The sequence below is a fragment of the Leiobunum rupestre genome, chromosome 7 (genome assembly GCF_980474605.1).
Source record: "Leiobunum rupestre chromosome 7, qqLeiRupe1.1.hap1, whole genome shotgun sequence".
Taxonomy (NCBI): Eukaryota; Metazoa; Arthropoda; class Arachnida; order Opiliones; family Sclerosomatidae; genus Leiobunum; species Leiobunum rupestre.
Window position 1 is genome coordinate 14858359 of NC_143390.1, and position 20422 is coordinate 14878780.

The window sequence follows — 20422 nt, forward strand, 5'->3', positions numbered from 1 at the left end:
AGACAATAATTATTTTGCAGACTAACTTATTTTACGTAAATCAACGTGCAACCTTGGATTACTAATGTACATTATTAATCCAAGGTGCAACTGTTAAGCCTTGGGTTGTCGTAACAAATTTAGAAACGCCATTTTGATTTTAAAATTTTGCGTCGTCAGACACGCATACTAACATTGCTCCATCTAAAACAAACTATTCGCACTTGTAAAATTATTATACTCTACCGCAACTACACTAAATTCCTCGGGTATAGTTAAGGTCTGTCCAAAAGTTTCCAACAATTATCTAGGATCTCTTTGAACCGTTTCGTAAATATATCCCCATAACTCAAACTTCGAAGCGCAAACGCGGTGCGTATGATATGTCCGGTATATCGGCGATAATTGAAGCTACGTATCTCGTCGTTTTTGGGCGGTATAAGTTTCCATCTATCGGCGTCTTCCCGCAAATCCGATTAAAACGGAAAGAGAACTGTTTCCTTCCGTATATTTAACCCGATTAAAAGAGCCACGCGTCGGTGTGGAACGCATAAAGGCTCCCTCTGCCGCTCGCTAACTTCCGAAAACTATTTTAAAGCTAATTTAGAACCTTTCAAATTTCTACGGCCGGAGAGAATGACGCTTTCAATAAGCTGAAGAATTCGTCCGTACTTTCACGTTTTCACTTATCGGGGTCCCGGCGGCCGGTTGGACGGCCACCGGGCGCGCCGAAACCCGAGGGACCGAAATCCAAGGCCTAAGAAGCGAAACCGGGGTTCGCCGATTCTCAACGGCTAGCCCGTAGAGAGCCTTCCAATTAAGATAAAGTCCGGTCATTTTAAAACTAAGGTTTTGCCCATTATCATAGCCTATTAGGGCGAGAAGATGCGCCTTTCGTTGGCGCGAAACGGCCGTTATGATTACGAGTTTTCGCGTCTCACTTTTAAGACTTTTGGCCGCGCTGTTGCCGCGCTGTAATGACCGGCTTCCTTTTCGAACGCGACTCCAGTTTCTTATAATTAAAGTCCTAATGCCTTCCCACTTACGGAGGTGTTGCTACGGATTTCAAATATGTCATTTCGAGAACGTTCCCCAAAGCTTCAAAAATTAATTTTATGCCCCCATTATTTGCTTAGCGTAAACTATACCGCCGATGTAGGCTTAATTACAACTTTTCACCAGAAGTATATAGCACATTCCTTACGAGATAAGTATCCGTCTAGGACGTAGCAATTTCGCGATAAAATAAATGTACGTCAACCTGCACTATTTTGTTCGGAAACATCTTTTGGAAAATCAATAGAATCAATGTTTCATGAAAATAACATTAGCGGTATAGGGAAACGGATACTTCTCTCGCAAGACGTATTATTTACTTCTGCTTACACTAAGTTTGTAAAAACAGAGAGACACGCGTGGAAGCAGTAATAAAACTTTATTGGGGTGTTAATGGCCCTTAATAAAGCGAAACGTATTTGACAAAGGAGAAGATCCTTTCACAGGGGTACCGCCATTAAAGGCACATTTTTAAATACCGGAAATCTTTCGAGATGGCGCGTACGTCTGAAACGTAAATATAAAAACCACGAAAAGTATTTTATCGTGATTCTTTCAGCTTTGTTTTTAATATTTAAATAAAACGTTGCTTAAAATACTGATCGACGTTGTTAATTTGAAAAAAAAATAGTATTTATTCAAAACCAAAATGTTTAAATTGGCGCCATCTATGATAAATTAAAGCATTAAAATCGAACCTCTGAGAGCTTCCCTGTTAATCAGTGGTGCTCAACCTTTATCACCTCGTGGAATCCCATTTCAGTTTCAAATTTATCGTGGGAAAAAAAGTTCGGTGTTTAAATTTGTTCTGTCGAAACTAATTCTATCATAGCACAGCTCAAAATATTGTGGGGCCCCCTAGAACTAATTCTATCATAGCACAGCTCAAAATATTGTGGGGCCCCCTAGAATTTTAAATAGAGCCCGGGGGTTTCATGGAGCACCATTTGAGAATCACTGCTTTAAATGTTAGTTTTCCTGTAAGGGATTTTTTAAATCTGTTTATCCAAGATTCACAAACACAGAAATACACAAATAGACTACAAAAAGGAAAAAAAAAATAACTTAAAAACTAAAAATAAATAAAAGATGTAAACAACCAAAAAGAGAAGGATCGAATGCCTATTTTCCTTTTAAGAAATTTGACATATTTATTTTTTAAACTATAAAATAGCAATTTACTATTTCTTGTTTCGGACGTTGACGTCATCATCTGTTTATATTTTTATTATATTTATCGTTTTTTAATACCTAATATTTATAATTGCATTTTATTATAATTACCTTAAATTAAAATTGTAATTAAATTGCAATTACAATTTCTCACTATAATGGAAATAATTTAGTCAAAGATTTGTGTTCTTCGACTGGGACTAGTTCAGTAGTAGCATAAGTAACATTATAACAATAAGTATGACACTTCCCATTATTTTTATGATATTATTTTGACCGAACCTTTTTTCGACACAGTCATTCTCACCCAGCTCCGACTTGGACCTACAGCCTAGCTGAGTAGTATATTATCGTTCTTGTAAATAGTATATTTCGTTTTGGGCATATTTAGACACTAGGTAGCACTGTGCTGGGAATTAAACCTTGATTGAGCAACAGCTCTGAAAATCAGGATCGTTGAAATTTTTAGTAATTGACATCATAATGCTATTAGCCCTCTTTTTAATTCTACCAATAAAATTGTGCTACGGTCAGACGACTGACTAAACTATTTCTCTACTACAAGTAAAACTCGCTATTGAAAACAATTTCAATGATAATTTATTCAAAACACTTCCTTAAAAAACTGTTAATATTAGTTAGAATGGTACCGTGTTAAGTGCAATAGGGTACACGACGACATAATAGTAAGCGTGTAATGCTATTTGTATTAACCAATTTTGTAGTGTCGTCCAAATACTTTTTCCGTCTTCATGTATCCAGGTCTACTAAAAAAGCTACTAAGCCTTAACCTCTCCGTGTTGCATCGTGTCTGCTAAGTGTAGTACGGTACATGACGACAAAATGTAATTCAGTTCTATTGGAAATTAATCTTTGTTGTAGTATCGTCCAAATTCGCTTTCCGTCTTCGTGTATGCAAGTTTATCAAAAAAAGCTACCAAGCATGGCAAGAAAGTGCTTTATTAGTCATAATTTATTGCCTAAACCTCTTCGTGTTGCATCGAGAACTATCAGACAGTGGGAACAAGTAACGTTGAAAACCGTTCTAACTAACTTTCAAATTAGATAGATAGTGGTTTGGATGTTCTTTAATTCTACTCCCAAGATATTATTGGGAGTAGTAGGTGACACGACATCGAAAATCTTGTCTGGCCAATACTACATTGAAATGTAAGTGAATATAGCAACTGAATGTAATTTAGAATGTTTTTTGGTAAATTGCTTATTCGTATCTGTTCCAGTATTTCACTAGGTACCTTATCACAATTTCCACCGTGATTAGCTAGAATGTGGCAGCCCCCGATAAGCACGGCCGTTTTAGCCCTATAGAACGCCTTAGGCAAAAATCTCTCATTTACCGGATTTTCGGACCTTCGTAGGCCCTAATTTATCCTAAAATTTTCGTAGGCCCTAGGCATTTTGCCTAGTCTGCCTTATGAATAAGGTGGCCCTACCGATAAGGAAAATATACTACTCCATCAAAATCAGCTTAAAATTGAAATATAGTATTGTCCAGACACAATGTCCGTCTTCGTGTATCCTACTACACACAATAATAAGATGGTACAGAAGTAAAGAACTTCCAGTGGTTATTAACCGTCGCGTGAGCGGAAAACCCCTCGAAACCTGGCCCTTTATTTAAGCCACGGTCACAGGATAACTAAAACCCAATAAGTAACTACTTGTTTCCCAATTTCAGTCGTAGTGTGATTAAAACGAGCTGCGAAGATATCCGGTTTGGCTGGACTGGTTTTCGGAACTACTCAAAGAGGTCTTTGACGGGTAGCTAGTTTTGATAAATAAAACATTTGCTAGGTATTTTGCGCGGTAAACCAGGGTACACGAAGAAGAATAAAGTGCTGGGACGATACTTCAGCCATGGTAAAATGCCCACAAGATTGCGGTTCAGGCTTACTACTTCGATGAATTTCTTGATAAAGCAGTATTGCTTTCAAGCATTCTAATAATAATACTAAGTATCTCGTTAACTACTTGGTATTGCAATAGCTAGTTTTAAATATGGTCATTTAACTACCGCTTTAGATTATTTTATCAAAACAAATTTCACATTATCGGGTTAAGTTCAACTACAACGTTTAGTTTCAAACGTCATTGGTTTTCTAATTCAAAGTTACGCGTGTAGATTAAACTTAGGAAATCTTTCTACAGTTGTAATAGGGTGATGACGCCACCCATTAAGTAATGAAGAGCGTTTTATTTTTTGTGGATTTTTAAGTGTCGGTCTCCGGTTGGTCTCGAGTACCGGAAGACGGATAACACCGGGTAGTTACGGTCGGATAGCGGTACTTGATAATAAAGAGAAGCGTCTAGAATGAGGGGAGACGGTGTCGGGGACTACTTGAAACCCTATAACCGGCGTGCCGAAGGAAAGGGATGTAGATTCCACTCCGGACGAACACTCTCTTCTGGCGCCGGAACTCGGATAAAATAACAGGGCAGACAGGGACTGATGATGGAGGTCAATCTGATATCATCACCGACCACCCCAAAAAAAGGAAAAATTCTATAGGAAAAAGTCCACTTTTTACCGCCTACTCCGATAGGTTTTATTTTGGTGTTTGAATTTTGTTTTGAGGGCAAAGATGTACTCATTAATAGTCTCTTTATCAAAGGGATATCTGATGGTTTTCACGGAGTTTCAAGTTTGCTTAAATTTTACGTTACACGCGGATCTGATCCGAACAAAACTTGGAATTAAATCGGAAACAATTTCGTTTAAAATTTCAATTCTGGAATCGTAAGCGAGGACGTTTAAAACGTTTAACAGTTCGCGATTAAAACAGCCCCTATTAACGCTTTTGGGATTCATTACGAAATAACGACGCTCCTAATTGGAATTCATCGACTAAATTATGCCTCTATAATTCAGCGATTAAATATTTCGTTAAAGGGTTTTAATTGTTTAGCTATATCAAGCGTTAAAATGCATTACATACTATATAATTCTTTAGATATACCGTAACTATCTAAATTACAGTTTTAAGATTAGAAATGTGTTTTTACTTACCACGTTTAACGAAGGAGCTATGTTCATTACGAATTATAAACTATTCGTTTTTCTTAACAGTTACGTTCCAAAATTTTAGCGAATTTTTAAGTACCGGTGGTTCTAGTTGAGTTTTGCCTTCTTTGCATTTTTTTGTTGTTGCTACGATATTAATTCCAAATCAAATCTTCGTAAAATAATTCGATTAAAATTCGAGTATAAAATACGACACTTAAGTTTCTACGAACACGCTGGTCTCTCTACTTTTCCGGTTGACGTACACTTGAAATTGCATAGTTAACGCTCTATACATCTCCGAGAAGATTACTATTTTTTAATCTTCTTCTAAACTTCTCTCGGACATTATTTCACTTCGGAATTATTTTTGGTTGTAACTTTTCACCGCATTGTCGTTAGTCCTTCGATGGTGGTGCTGGTGATGGTGGTATTTGCGGTGTCCGTTTAAAGCGGTTTCGGCCATCGGTACAGTTCGTCGTCAAGGAAATTTCTCCGTTCTCCGTCGCCGCAGCCTCTAAGGATCATCATCCCTGGCTCCCGTGTCTCGCGGTGAAGCGCCCTGTTCTCCCGCTGCCACCGGCGTCTCCGAAACACCATCCCCCATCTCCCCCCCCCCCCCCGCCTTCCAAAACGCGCCGCTACGTGGCGCCACTATCCCGGCGTGTTGTGTCATCTATAGGCGGCATTATAGGGGTGTAAATAACGTTCAAGAATTTATAAATTTAAAGATTTAAGGTTGGCCAATTAGTTTAAAGCACCAGCGTCAAAGTTTTCCAAATATCGCTTTATTTCCGCTTTAGAATTTGAGTAAGAATGTAATTAATATTAAGAACACATATTATCAAAGTTATATAATATATATATATATATATAATATATAACATATGTATGTCTCCATATCCTGCTAATGTTATTCGCTTGAAACGTAATTTTGCAGGCTCCCGCTTATTTGTCAAAATACGTTTTGGAAGAAACTGTTTATTCCAATTCACCAAATTGAATGAAGACCTGAACGTTTGAAATACGGCAGAAAGACAAAAGTAGAATAGAACCTGACGCAGTTCATTTATTCATTTGGACAAGGTTCGACTGTTTTACTTAATTAATTCATATTAAAATTTAAATATTGAAAACAAAGTGTACATAAAATTATCCTTATTCAAATTAAATTTCGAAATAGCCAATAGACTTTGAGTAACACGCTACAAATTGGCACAGAGGTGGTTTTTGATCTAACAAAAAATATACTAAACGTCTCATCTCTTTGGAGGCTTTCGGCGTCGCCATTTTGGAAAATGGTGGACTTTTACAATTTTTTTATAAAGTTTGTATGTGGACATCGGAAGGGGATAAAAACTTAATGCCGACGATTAATTTACTTTCACAAAAATAACACTGTTAATATTTTTAATTAGCTATGTTCGCCCTTTTGGAAAATGGTGGACTTTTACCATATTTTTATAAAATTTGTAAGTGGACAACGGAAGGGAATATAATCTCAATGTCGACGATTAATTTACTTTAACCAGAATAACCCACAGTTAATATTTTTAATTAGTAATTTTTAAAGACATTTATGTCGAAAACAGAATGTGATAGAATATTAATTCTAGCGTTTATTATGTTCGAGCAACTATATCCGAAAGATTAAAATTCATAATATTCTTTGGTTACCATTTTGGAAAATGGCGGAAATTTCCAGAATTTAGATCAGGTACTGAATCGAATAATTTGAGGAACCAGCTGAAAATTGGTCGATATAAAGCAGTTGGGCTAACAAAAATTAATAGTATACTTAAAATTCCCACCTCTCAGATATCAAGATTTCCTTATTCAAAGAACATCTAATTATATCATCTGAAATACCAAAACTTATGACAGAAATCTAAACGTTTTTATAATGACTTTTAATGCCTTTAATTCAGGTGGCCGGGTTACAATTCGTAGGAAGGAGTTGGTATAAGCCCTTCATATGCCACGCGATCCAACAGCTCCCCACACTAACTATTACCGTTAACCTCTACAAATTATTATACACTGCATAACTAAAAATTACTTCACCAAGTAGTGTAAAATTACACTGCCTAAGGATGTTCAGTTATTTTTAAACCATATTTTAACCAATTCAAATATTTCAAACACATTGACAATTTTAAATAAAATCAATTTTGCTTACGAAAATACACGATTGAAGCAAATAACCTACGGAGACTTCTAAGAGATACTTAGAAAATATATCAGAGGTTTATTTAACATCAAAATCCAAATCAGTACAGAACTGATAACACTATATTTATAATTACGGATTAATTGAGATTTTTTTTTTTTTTTTATAATTACGCAGGAATTAATATAATTAGAAGTTTCATTTATATCAAGGAATACCTCTGCGTATTGTTCCATACCAGAGTGACTGAGAAAAATCATATCTCCTCGGTAGTGGCGTTGGGACGGTAACCCAAAGGTCGTAGGTTCGATTCCTACCCGAGGAGATATGATTTTTCTCAGTCACTCTGGTATGGAACAATACGCCGAGGTATTCCTTGATATAAATGAAACTTCTAATTACGGATTAATATTTACCATTAATTGTTCACTAGTATCTTAAAAATTAGATTATTTCCATCAACACATTGACTTCAGTAGCAGAACTGACAAATGGATTTTCATCACGTTACAGCCTTAAACTCAAGATACGGACACAATCCTACCTCTTTGCTTTGCACCGGTGATTCTAAGTGAATGGTTACAGGACCGTCATTTTGAATATGAACTTGACATTAAGCTCCAAACCTTCCTTCTACAGAAATAAATTTTACTTTAGAAATAAACAAGAAAAACAAATGCAACTATATTTAAAAGGTTAAAAAATCACTACTACCGTTAACCTCAACAAAGTTTGTATGGAAAGTGGAAAAACCCTGGCCCCTGGGGAAAACCCTTTTAATCAGTGGGGAGAGAACTTGCAAACTACACAGAAGGAGTTGTTCCGAGTTTTCACCCAGTGCCATAAAGTGGGATTGAACCCACTGGCCCAGATCATTGTACTGCGGTGCGGTGCGAAAGTGCTAACCACTCCGCCACCCCTACCTAAGTTTAAAATTGAAATGGTAGTTTAGTTGATTCCAACGTGACTCTAACCAATTACAGGGGTACTATCGACAGTAATCATTGAGGCAAGATCTTTTACTTCTTCATTTAATCGAAGGCTTTTCAGTCTTCTTTTCCTGTCTGCCCCATACAGTGCCGTACTGGAATGCCATCACGGCCCGTATATAATTTAGTCTATTAATTACATATATTTTCAAAGTTCCCACAATTCTTTTCTGAGGAATGCAATTTTTATAAGTGTACTTTGAATGTTTCCTGGCATTGCTATTAAGAGCTAATGCTACCAAAAGTACCAAAACCTCTGTGTCTTTAGCAACAACTCTTTCAATTGCAGCATTTGAAACAGTACTGGATTTACTGAATGCGCGGTCCTAGGCAGATTTTGGTTTGAGCCTATATAAGGAAAGCATAAAAACGCCAAACTCGCGTGTCCCGAAGAAAAATCCATTGATTTCATCAGTGGTGGGGGCCTATAGGCCAGTTCCTAGTAGGCCTAATCCTCTATTCTGTCAGCATCCGCTTGTAGGCTCTTAATTCTCAATTTATATACCGTACAGCGTAAAACCACTATTAGTTGGCAATGATAATTAAATATATTTTACTTCGCAGGAATTAATACAAATATAGAAGTTTCTTTTAATCAAGGCATACTTCTGCGCATGTTACGACCTTTTGGGTTACAGTCCCAACGCCACTACCATTGGACTACCTAAGCCACGAACAAACAGGCCTCGGACATCCAATTTATGTATGACTCAATCCGGTTCACCGATTTGACGGGATATATTTAACCCGTTGTTGACCGTGCCGTAGCATTTCAATTAGCTGGCCTGTTTATTCGTGTGCTAGTGGCGTTGTTAGGGTAACCCGAAGGTTCGATTCCTGCCCGAGATGATGTGGTTTTTCACAGAAACTCTGGTATGGAAACATGCGCGGAAGTATTCCTTGATTAAAAGAAACTTCTATAAATGTTACTTGGGTTTTGTTACGAAGATTACATAAAAAATTGCTTTGGGTAATGGACACAAACATGTTTTTATTAATTTCTATATATTTGCCGAAACCATTTTTAAACTACTCCAATCTGTTCCATTGACTTTGTACCCTAGGAGGGGCTATAGAACCACCGTGTCTGTCTGTCAGGCCTGTCGCATTTTCGGGGCAAAGGGTAATCACTGCGTACGCAGTTTCTTAGAATCAGGGAAAAGGTTTTTCCAAAAGCGCCCTCTTTTTGTCATTGGGTGTAGTATAATTTTTTAATCGGCCAGGATTTGAACCCGAGCCCTCTTGAACGACAGGTGAGCGTTCTACCGCAGAACCACGGATACAGTTACGCTTCACTGAAAATTAAAAACTCTTCCGAGGAGAGGTATATTTTGGCTTGCCAACTTGTTATTGCTTAAATTACTACGCAAATGGTGCGTGTAAATTCTTTATATTATTAAAATTTATAATAAAACATTTAAAGTAAACTAATATTTGGAAATAATTACAAAATTTATTTAAGTAGTAAGTTCTGAGATGTACGTCGCAAAATACCGTTTTGCTATTTTAGAGTAATTTATGAAAATATATATATACTTATATATTATTACTTATATTGAATTACATAAACGTGCCAATATTATCGTTTTTAAAGAGTAATTACTTTAACATTTTAACAAACTAATTGTACATTTTTTAAAAGAACAATTGGTTAGTCGAAACGTAGTAAACCATCTCTTATAACATCTTTGTAATTTCCAAGTATTTAGTCAAATGAATCACAGATGGCGCCAAAATTCCTAAGATGGCGATTTTTAAATTATTATTATACGAATAGGGAATCATGCGTGATTAATATTTAATTGGAACGGCAAATTGAAATCATTTTTACCTTAATGAGCGTAATAATTTGCAAGCTAACTTTATGAAAAATATTTCATGTTTTTGTCTAAACCGTGTTCATGGAATAGCATAGTTTTTTTTCAACAACAGTATTTGGAAACCGAATTTTTGGTGACGAAATTAAATATCATTAAATTATAATATATATTAATATATTCTTACTCTATTCTAAGTGTAGATTTCGAATTTCACGAAATTTCTTTTTCCAATGCATTTGTAATTTGATGTAAGCTACTGCACCTATCGCTTCAAATATGTATTTTTCACACGGTGTTTTTTCAAGTGTGAAAGTGGCTGTAGCTAAATTTAGATAGTGTTCCGAAAAGCAGAGAAGTAACTGGTGAGGACTTTTCAAGATGCACTAGCTTTACATCAATTTAAATTTGCTAATCTTGTAACTTCTCGGGATTGTTGCAAATTAGAAATTAAGTTGAGTCACATCGATTTGTGTTTTTTTTCATAAGCAAAAAATGCCATATTTTGGACAAATTTGGAACTGTAAAGGTGCACTTTACAATCAATCAGTTGAACTCAAAATTCATTTTGCACGTCAAAGTACGTCGCCATGTTAGAGTATAAAAGTGGGGAAATAGAAAACCTGATAATTTCGCGCGAAAAAACGTAATTTGGAAATCAGTCAATTCTGTTCAATCGATGCTAACCAAACTTTGGAGCTACGTCTAACACAATTTGATAAATACACCGGCCAAAGAAATTTGAAGAAATTCCGTAATGGGAAAGTTTGGTTTCTTGGTGTCTGTTAGCGAAAATGACGCGTATTTTCGTATACACTTGTAAGAATATACAAATATATAAATATTAGCTTAAGTAACATGATACCAAAACGTATGACGTTGAATGATTTTCGTTAATGATAGTCTGTCCCAGAGCGAATGCGTAATCGGAACCGGAAATCCGTGGCCAAGGAGGATGCCAGGTTGCTTACTGCTCCCTTTGTAGAAAAACAAAGTGGCTCCATCTTTAATATTATTTGTTTAATAGTGGTTAATAGCGTAACCAACCGTATATATTGTATCCTTTCTAAAAATACCCTTCTATAGTATTCTGTGTTGTAAAAGCTTCTGCCCTTTTCAGAAGACTCCTCCGACCAAAGTGGTGTGTCTCCTTTGTATTACTTTATATTTGCTATTTTTTAAAATATTTGCTCATTTTCCCTTCTATAGAGGTATACACTGGGAATGTCTAAGGTTTCTACTTCCATTGGGATGGTGATACATAGGAGCAACAAACACAAAGAGAACGCAGCTAGCCTTAAGCACGCCAACGCAGTGTTGTGTACAAATTTCATTGGACGAACCTTTACGCTGCACGTTTTACGGAAAGGGGGAAGACAATTTCTGAATTTTCCCCTTCCGACGGCAGCAGGCGATAATGCGTCTAACCAATGAAAAATGTACACAAAAAAATTCACCACTTTTGACGGGTTGCGTTCTCCTTGTGTGGGGTGCGGCGTTTGTTGCTCCTAGGTGATACGAAAGCGTGTCGAAAAAAAGGGGGACTTAACTACGTCAAGTGTAAGACGTAACGCGACATTTCAAATTCATTGGCTGGAGGTTTGACGCGAACAGAATGCGTCGTCATGGTAACAAATAGGCGATCTTTCCGCGCAAAATAGGCTTATAAAACAATGGATTTAAAAACCTCAATTTGTTATCGTACTTAATATTTTAAAGTAATTATAATGTTCTTCGCGAAAGAAGTGTAGTGATACCTAATTTCAGGTATTTGTATGGTTATAAAAGAGATAATCAGATAAGCTAATAATATAATAACCATGACTAGGCTTAATGACGAGTTTTCGTCGAATGAGGGTAGCGAGGCGCGAGAGTTTTTCTCGTGAGTTTTCCCGCTTTAAGACACGCCCATTTCTACGAGCTTCATCACGGCCGTAAAAATCTTCCTTAGACATTCCAAGTGTATACCTATATAGTCACCTGGGGGCTCAGCTTTTAGCCGCTAAAATGTCGATATATGCTTTTTACCTGACCCTTCAGACTGATGGAATTGGAAGCGGCTATTCCACCGTTGAGCTATCGGTGATATTTAATTGACCTCCTCCTCATCGCGCCTTGTGGTGCGGCGGATACTCCGCCGTTCTACCCCGCTTTCGTGAGGCAAGAACTGCCCGCTCTGGAACTCGTAGAGCATATTTTTCCTCCTGGAAGGCTCCCAAGAATGCCCTCACCTAACTTTGCGTTCTGTCTAAGGACCCTGCGGTTACGATTATCCACGACATATACGAAAAATACCCAAGCCCAATCACCTTCCTGTGGTGTCCTGCTCATGTGGGTGTCGCGGGCCATGAGACCGCAGACTGACTCACGGTTGCACTGCTCTTCCGTGTCCGGCTCAGATTCATTTCTTCCTTCCTCCTACAATCGCGTAGCTTAAGAGTGCTTGCAGTCGGGAGATGACATCAACTTGGACTGGGTCATGGTGGTCGTTGCCTATCCAGTGGCCGTTACGCGAGGCGAAACCGTTGCCGGGCTCAGCAGGCAAAATGAATATTCGTCTAACGCGCCGTGAAGACACGCTGCTCGCTTGACTCGGGTGCGGCACCCTGCCCACCAATTCGGTATTACATCGGTTTCGCCGGTGCGCCAATGACTCCTGTCCTCGGTGTGGCGCCGTAGAAGATTCCCCACATATACTGTTTACCTGCCCCGCTTTTCTCGGGTATCGGCGATTACTTATCAGTTCTTTGAGGAAGCGAGCTTTACCGGACAATATCGTCGGAGTGCTTACCGCGATACATTCGGTACTCTAGGATGTAGTAGCCGCAACTTGTGGTATTCTAACTGCCATTAGGATTGGTTTTTGGTGATTTCTCATCCCTTGCTTCATAGCGAACATTTAACAACAAAAGGCGATTCTCACTATAAAGCGCGCTTGGTGTGAAGGATTCTAGCTATATGTACACCAACCTCTACCCCCTTATGCTAAAAGGAAACAATTGTTGCATACCGTACAGGTAAAACGTTTCCATTATTTCAACAAGCATTATATAAAAAGTAACTTGCAGGTTGTGGCTGTCGGAAATATTACTTATTGCGATTATCTTGAAGATATCTTATTTAAGCGTCTATTGCGTTTAATTACACAAAATAATCATTAACAAATTCATTAATTTTTGGGGGTTTTTTTGCCAGAAAGTATAACAGACGACACTTAGCTAAGAAACCAAACTTAAAAAACAATAACACAGTGACTTCATAAGTTACGAAACTCACCGTTTTTCTTAGAAAACGGATTCAATTCCACGGAGGTTCAAACACAGAGGGAACCATGGGTCGGCCGATTTTAATTAAATCTAACACTCGTTACATTGAGGATATGGGAGGGCCAAATGTGAATTTGTAGATTAATATATTGAGCGGTTCTGAAATTAAAGACTTTTGAAAATACCCCACGTTTTTAAGGTTTCGTTTGTACAAAACTCGTACCCCGAAGCGTTGTAGTAAATGAGATTATTACGAACAAGGGTTCTATTATGAAACTCTCGTCTCTAAGGAAGTTCATAGCGCAGATTTCAAAAATGTTAACGAAAATATTATATCTTTAACATTTGTTTTAAAAAACTTTGAAGCCAAGTACTGAAAAAGGGCATACTTCGATTTTAATTTTTCGTCTACATTTCGATAGACCCGAGCCTAAGCTTTCATCTGATAGGCGATTTGTTTGTGATATCGAGGTTTTAAGGCCCAAAAATAAAATAAATACGCGGTTTTTAAGAAAAAACACCATATTTTTATTCAGCTCTGATAAAACTTATTTAGCTTGAAATATAATCTGTGCATTATCTATGCATATTTTAGGAAATTTTAACTTGGTTGATGTTCTTCGATATGAAAACAAATTAAAATCATTTCTAACAAATTTAATGAAGATATACTCGTACGACGACCCTTTTCTCCGATATTATATCTGTTGTTCTTTTCCCTTCAGTTAAAGCCTACTACTTATTTATTGACCTCTTTTAATCTTTACTATCAAAAGTAGCATAAGACCCAAAAATGTGTCAGCTGTACCTTCGCGCCTATTAAAATTTCTAGTGAGACCTAGTCACTATAGACTACATAGCCTACTAGTTGGAATAGTAATAGTAATTTACTCGCCCGAAGACATACGTTCTAAAACGCCTCACTCGGCGGCGCTGGAGTACCTCGATTTTCATGACGTATTTTCCAACCCCCCTTCGTTTCCCTTTTTTACTTTATGACAAACTCTCATTAACTACTATACCGTTCTAACACACTTTTGGGTCTTATGCTACTTTTGGTTATATGGATTCTAGTTTCATCGCGTCTTGCTAAGTTCATCAATTTCTAGTGTTTTGTTTTGTGCTGAAAATATGTAATATCGCAATTTGAGGTTTCTGAACAGACTGATAATTAGTGAATAGTATGGAAGTAGACAACCCATTAGAAACGTGTTCGGTTGGTCAATTTATTGAAGAAGAATGCCACAAACTAGACCATTGTAAGACCCAAGGAATGACTGATCTGAGCACCTTTGACGATGAAACTCGGTCATTAATTGTGGCTCGATCTGGTGTTATTGATAAAGGAGCTTTGTATAATATCAGGAATTCATACCTCTAACTTGGAATGGTTATCTGGCCGTATTCTCTATGGTAAGATCTCGGGGACCGTTTTCAGTGACGTGTATGAGAAAAAAAAATCGCCCCCTCCTGATAATATATTAAGCTTGCATTGGACGCCATTTCAATTAGTGATTATATTGCTGCGGAGTATGACAAGGATTGGTACGTTGCCATAGTACTCGAAGCAATAAAAAAATAAAACGATTTCCTTCTAAGATTCATGAAGTGCGATAAAATAAATGGTGAAGTGTAGACTAAGTGGCCGTCACGAAAAGACTAATTTTTCGTTCCTCTGAACTGCTTTTTGTGCATTTTACCTTCGCCAACAACGGAAAATGTACCGTCTTCATCTCGAAGAACATCAACAAAGTTAAAACTTCCTAAAATATGTATAGATAATGCACAGATTATATTTCAAGCAAAATAAGTTTTATCAGAGCTGAATAAAAATATGGTGTTTTTTCTTAAAAATGTGTATTTATTTTATTTTTGGGCCTTAAAACCCCGATATCACAAACCACTCGCCTATCACGTGAAAGCTTAGGCTCGGGTCTATCGAAATAGAATAAAAATTAAAATCGACATGAAAGTTACTGTTTATACAGGGTCTTTTTTTTTGCTCGGAAAAGTGTTTTTTTTCAAAAACTATTTATAGTACCGATTTCAAATTTGGAAGGTCAATTCTCTATACCGGGGGACATCAGTTTGAGAAATTTGAGCGTTTTCGGTAATGTTTTTCACCAATTTTGAAAAATTATTTTTCGACCACTAGGTGCGAGATAAAAAATTTCTATTATAAAGTTGTAGGCCGTCATCGAAAACCCTTAAAAATTGTTCACTCGACGAAAAACAACTTATTTATCAGTGAAAATTCGAGCTTGAAAAATTTACAAGTTGGTGAAGCCAAATTACGATTGTTTGAAACGATAATTGAAAAGGGAACAAGTCTAATACAAACGTAGTAGAGTTTTCACACTTGAAAAAATGTACACGTTTGGTTTTTAAATGCAGATATTTTATTCACATAAATTTTTACAAAACATTTTCAATAATATCACCATTGGCTGCAACACAGGTTTGTGCGCGGACAATTAAGTTCTCAAACGCTTTCTCTACCATTTCTGGTGTGACGTCTCGGCAAGCACTGATTATTCGTCTAATGAGTTCCTCCCTAGTTTCAATGGGCGTGGCGTATACCTTTGCTTTAACGAATCCCCAGAGAAAATAATCCAGCGGTGTTAGGTCAGGTGACCTTGCTGGCCAATGCACTGGACCATTTCTCCCTATCCACCTTTCAGGAAACTCGTTGTTGAGGTGCTCAGTTACTTGCCGGGAAAAATGCGGAGGGGCGCCATCTTGCTGAAACCACAACTGACGTCTTTCAGCCAATGGAAGGTCGTCGATTGCGTCACTCAGTTCGTTCTGTAGAAAATGTAAATACCTTTGGCCGTTGAGGTTCGTCGGCAAGAAAAAGGGACCAATCAAACGGTTTCCAACAAGTCCAACCCAAACATTGACCCGTTCAAATTGAACCTGGTGATGATATTCAAAACCCCAATGTGGGTTGATGTCAGACCAAAGATGGCTGTTTTGATGATTAAAGGGCCCATCTCTAGAAAATGACGCTTCGTCGGAGAACAAAACATGGCGCAAAAATTGTCTATCTTCTTGGACAGCATTTAGTAACCAGTTGCTAAATTCATAACGTCTTTGATGGTCTCCGTCAATTAGTCCTTGGTGGAGCGTAGCTCTGTATGGGTGATAGCGATTCTTACGAAGAATTTTCCACACACGATTTGCAGAACAACCCAAATCAGCAGCGGCGTTAGCGCAACTGTGACGAGGATATGCCACAAAGTACGCGAGTACATTGTTCTCGAAGTCTAAATCCGGTTGACCCAATCCGCGAAACCTAGGTTGCAAGTGACCAAATTGATTGAAATCGTGAATTGCTCGTCTTACTGTATTTACAGATGGTGCTCCATTTGGATGTCTTTCTGCGAAGATTTCAGTCACTCTTCTAGGGTTTTGCGCTGCTTCTCCATAGTAAATGGCAACTATCTCGGTACGCTCAGCTACTGAATAACGAGACATTGTTCGGAATATTATCAAACACTGATAATAATCTCCCAAAGTTTTCCTTTAAATACCCAATGCATGTTTAGGATTGACCTATAGCCTCGTGTTTTTTAAATCCGGTCGTTTTTTTAACCAAAGTTTCAACTGGATTAGGTAATTCGGTTTCAATTATCGTTTCAAACAATCGTAATTTGGCTTCACCAACTTGTAAATTTTTCAAGCTTGAATTTTCACTGATAAATAAATTGTTTTTCGTCGAGTGAACAATTTTTAAGGGTTTTCGATGACGGCCTACAACTTTATAATAGAGATTTTTTATCTCGCACCTAGTGGTCGAAAAATAATTTTTCAAAATTGGTGAAAAACATTACCGAAAACGCTCAAATTTCTCAAACTGATGTCCCCCGGTATAGAGAATTGACCTTCCAAATTTGAAATCGGTACTATAAATAGTTTTTGAAAAAAAAACACTTTTCCGAGCAAAAAAAAAGACCCTGTATAGTGCTTTTTCAACTGTACGGTATGCAACAAGTGTTCCATTTAACCAGGTAGCTTTTTTTAGACTTTTTAAACCTCTGCAAAAACACGACGTTCTGTTTACAGGTGAAAAGTTTCCATTCTTTCAACAAGCAGTAACTTGCAGGTCCTGGCTCTCGGATATATTACTTCTTGGCGATTTCCATGATGATGTTTTACTTAAGCGCCTAATGTAGACGAAAATTTAAAATCAAAGTAGTATGCCCTTTTTCAGTACTTGGCTTCAAAGTTGACCCCCCCCCCCACGTATATTAAGCGGTTTGACCCTCCCATAGCCACGTGTGTAAAATTTTATTAAAATCGGCCGACCCATGGTTCCATCCGTGTTCGAACCTCCGTTGAATGACCTGGACATAAAGTGATGGCCGTGGTTTTTCGATGCTTGTTTGGTTGTACCGTTATTTGTCCTTCAAATATTCCAAACACTACTTATATACGTTACCTAATACTAAAAGCAGTGGTGTAGTCCTAAAATAAAAAGAACCGGTGCGCTACCTGGGTACAGCCAACTTCGATTTCGCGCGTAACCGAAGTTGGCTGTACCGGCTGCTATAAATGGAGGTCCAACTTCGACTTTTAGCGTGATCGAAGTTGGCCGTACCTAGGTAACGATTTGAAATTGTTATGGTATTTTTCTGTGGGCTAAATTGATCATAAATTCACACACCCTTTATTCGATAAAAATGATTTACGAAATAGAAGCCAGGCGCGCCCTGGCAAGTTGAAAAAAAGAGGCCGGGCGCGCCCTGGCAAAATGGAAAAACCAAGGCGGGGCGGAGCCCTGCCTTTGAAAAAAGCACCGGGGAAACGCCCTGCCCCGCCCTGGCCCGACTACACTAAAAGCAATCCTTCTTGCTAAAAATAATAAAATGTAAGAGGGGGGGGCAGAATAACAAGATTAGATAGAAGTGGGTGTATATAGCATTGAGCCTTCACACCATACGCGCCAGATTCAAAAAAGAACAAAATGGACAAAAATAACAAACACTAATAGCGAACCATAACGAACAATACAAGAAAATTAAACTACAAACAAATCAAAGATTATAATACACGACAAAACAAAAACCAAAAAAAAGCAGAAATAATAGTCCGAACAGCGTTGCGAAGTATGACACCAGTGGCTGAGATCATGTCGGAATATCCGGTGTGAACCGCTTTCAGCACACCCTCCAGAGAGACGGGAAGAGTCCTCTTGTGGATAGTACTAAGAAGACCTCGTCGTACTGTAACTTGGGATGGACAATCGAAGATGATGTTGTCGACATTAATTAAACTACACAAATAAGAAATCGTAATGCAGGCACTAAAAAATCCTTTAATTATGCATTGAAAGAGTTATATAAGGAATAATGGACATACATAAGGTAGATACAACAATGGAATTTCTCTCTGGTCTCCCCACCATAAATTAAGTGCACTTACGAGTTAAGATTGGTTTCTTGCGAGTACGTTGAAGGCCATAGGGACGAGATTCTTGACGAATTCCGCTGGTTTAGGCGCGAAGGACCCGATGAACGCGGGTTGACGCTGGCGCGGCTGCGTACCGAACATTTCTTCTTCGGCGGATCTTGAAAACAAGAAAATATAACGCGCACAACTCTTTCAGCGGCGAACCGGGCTGGCAAGAAAGTTAGGGTTTTATCATAATGTGGCGAATGCCGTGAATCGTCAAAAAAAGAGAGAGACCTTTTAGAGCTTCGTGTCCCCTCTTATACCCCGTGGTCAGCCGATCTACGGGGTCGAGTATGGAAAGTTTCTCTAGAATTGAATCATTCGAAGAAGCGTCGATTGGGAAAACCCGATGGGTAAGACCTGAGCAACGTTTTTAATGCTATTGTACGAGCCAGAGCCATGAAAATTGTCTTGCTCAGGGGAACATTCATAAAAAGAGAAATAATCGATTTATATTGTAGTATTTCTTATGGGATATCGTCTTAGTATACTTTTATCGTTATAATGTACTCCTAGGTATCCACACATTAACGCGGAAGAGAGTCGCTTTCGTGGGAAGTCGTCCGCAGCCGAGAAGGGACAAAAGCGTGTCATCCCTCGTGGGGAGCTGAAGCCGCATAATCTCGGGAGAGCCCGGATTTGTTTTCGCCTCCCTGAGCACATAGGAGGAGGCGCGCGCCTGCCAGGAATCCCACCAAGCAGTGGTAACCACTTTACTGCACTCAATTCGGAGAGCGTAGCCGGGAGTAAAAAGTCCACCTTGGAGGGGTGCGGGAAACTGGTGACTTCCGCAACACTGTCCGCCGTTTCATTGCCCACCACGCCGACATGAGCCGGACACCACAAAAGAGTCACCTAGTAGGAGTACCTGTCGCGCAAGTCATGAATAACGGTGACTACCGGATCATTAGAACGCGTATGTAATATTATAAGAGCGCTTTCGGAGTCGCACCAGATGACTACTGAACATGAAACATGGGCGGAAGCATACGAAAGTGCCAGTTGACAGTGGCGTAACTAGGAGCGCCGGGGTCCCCCCGCGAAAAACAACTCGGGGCCCTTTTAAATAGCACCGATTTTAATCATAAACGTTTGGGGGCCCCTAGTTCTCGCTATTTACGGCACTGCCAGTTGAATAGCCAACAGCTCTATCCTGTTGATGGGATGGCTGGAATCCACCAAAGACCGAGCACCGACCCCGATAGAAGGAATGGCGAAGGCGGCGACTCGGCGAGGAACCATTGTCTCAGCTTGTCCGAGCAGAGGTCACCTTTTCGGGAAGTTAGCCGTCGGGAGATGACCATCACCGTGGGAGGTTCTCAAGGAGGGGTTGACGTGGGAGGGAGATGACCCGTGGAGGAATGGAAGAGGCAGGATAGATTGTGTTCCTCGATTGCCGCCTCAGATTCCATCAGGACAATGGGCGTAGACCGCGGCACACCAAGCATGACCCGTAGAGCGGCGTTTTGGACTTTGTCCAAATTGGCGAGCAAAGT

At 38.7% G+C, this 20422-nt stretch overlaps 2 protein-coding genes across 2 annotated transcripts in view; both read right to left on the minus strand.

Moving 5' to 3' along the window:
• mAChR-A (muscarinic Acetylcholine Receptor, A-type) overlaps nt 1-5768 on the minus strand; it is a 107268-nt gene extending 101500 nt beyond the window's left edge. The window contains exon 1 of the mRNA XM_090181205.1: nt 5237-5768. The gene's annotated coding sequence lies outside the window, so the exon portion shown is untranslated. The remainder of the gene's footprint in view (nt 1-5236) is intronic.
• A 2180-nt stretch (nt 5769-7948) lies between these two features.
• Dtd (D-aminoacyl-tRNA deacylase) overlaps nt 7949-20422 on the minus strand; it is a 68889-nt gene continuing 56415 nt past the window's right edge. The window contains exon 5 of the mRNA XM_090180982.1: nt 7949-8033. Coding sequence (XP_090037108.1) covers nt 8014-8033 — 20 coding nt within the window. The 3' untranslated portion in view covers nt 7949-8013. The remainder of the gene's footprint in view (nt 8034-20422) is intronic.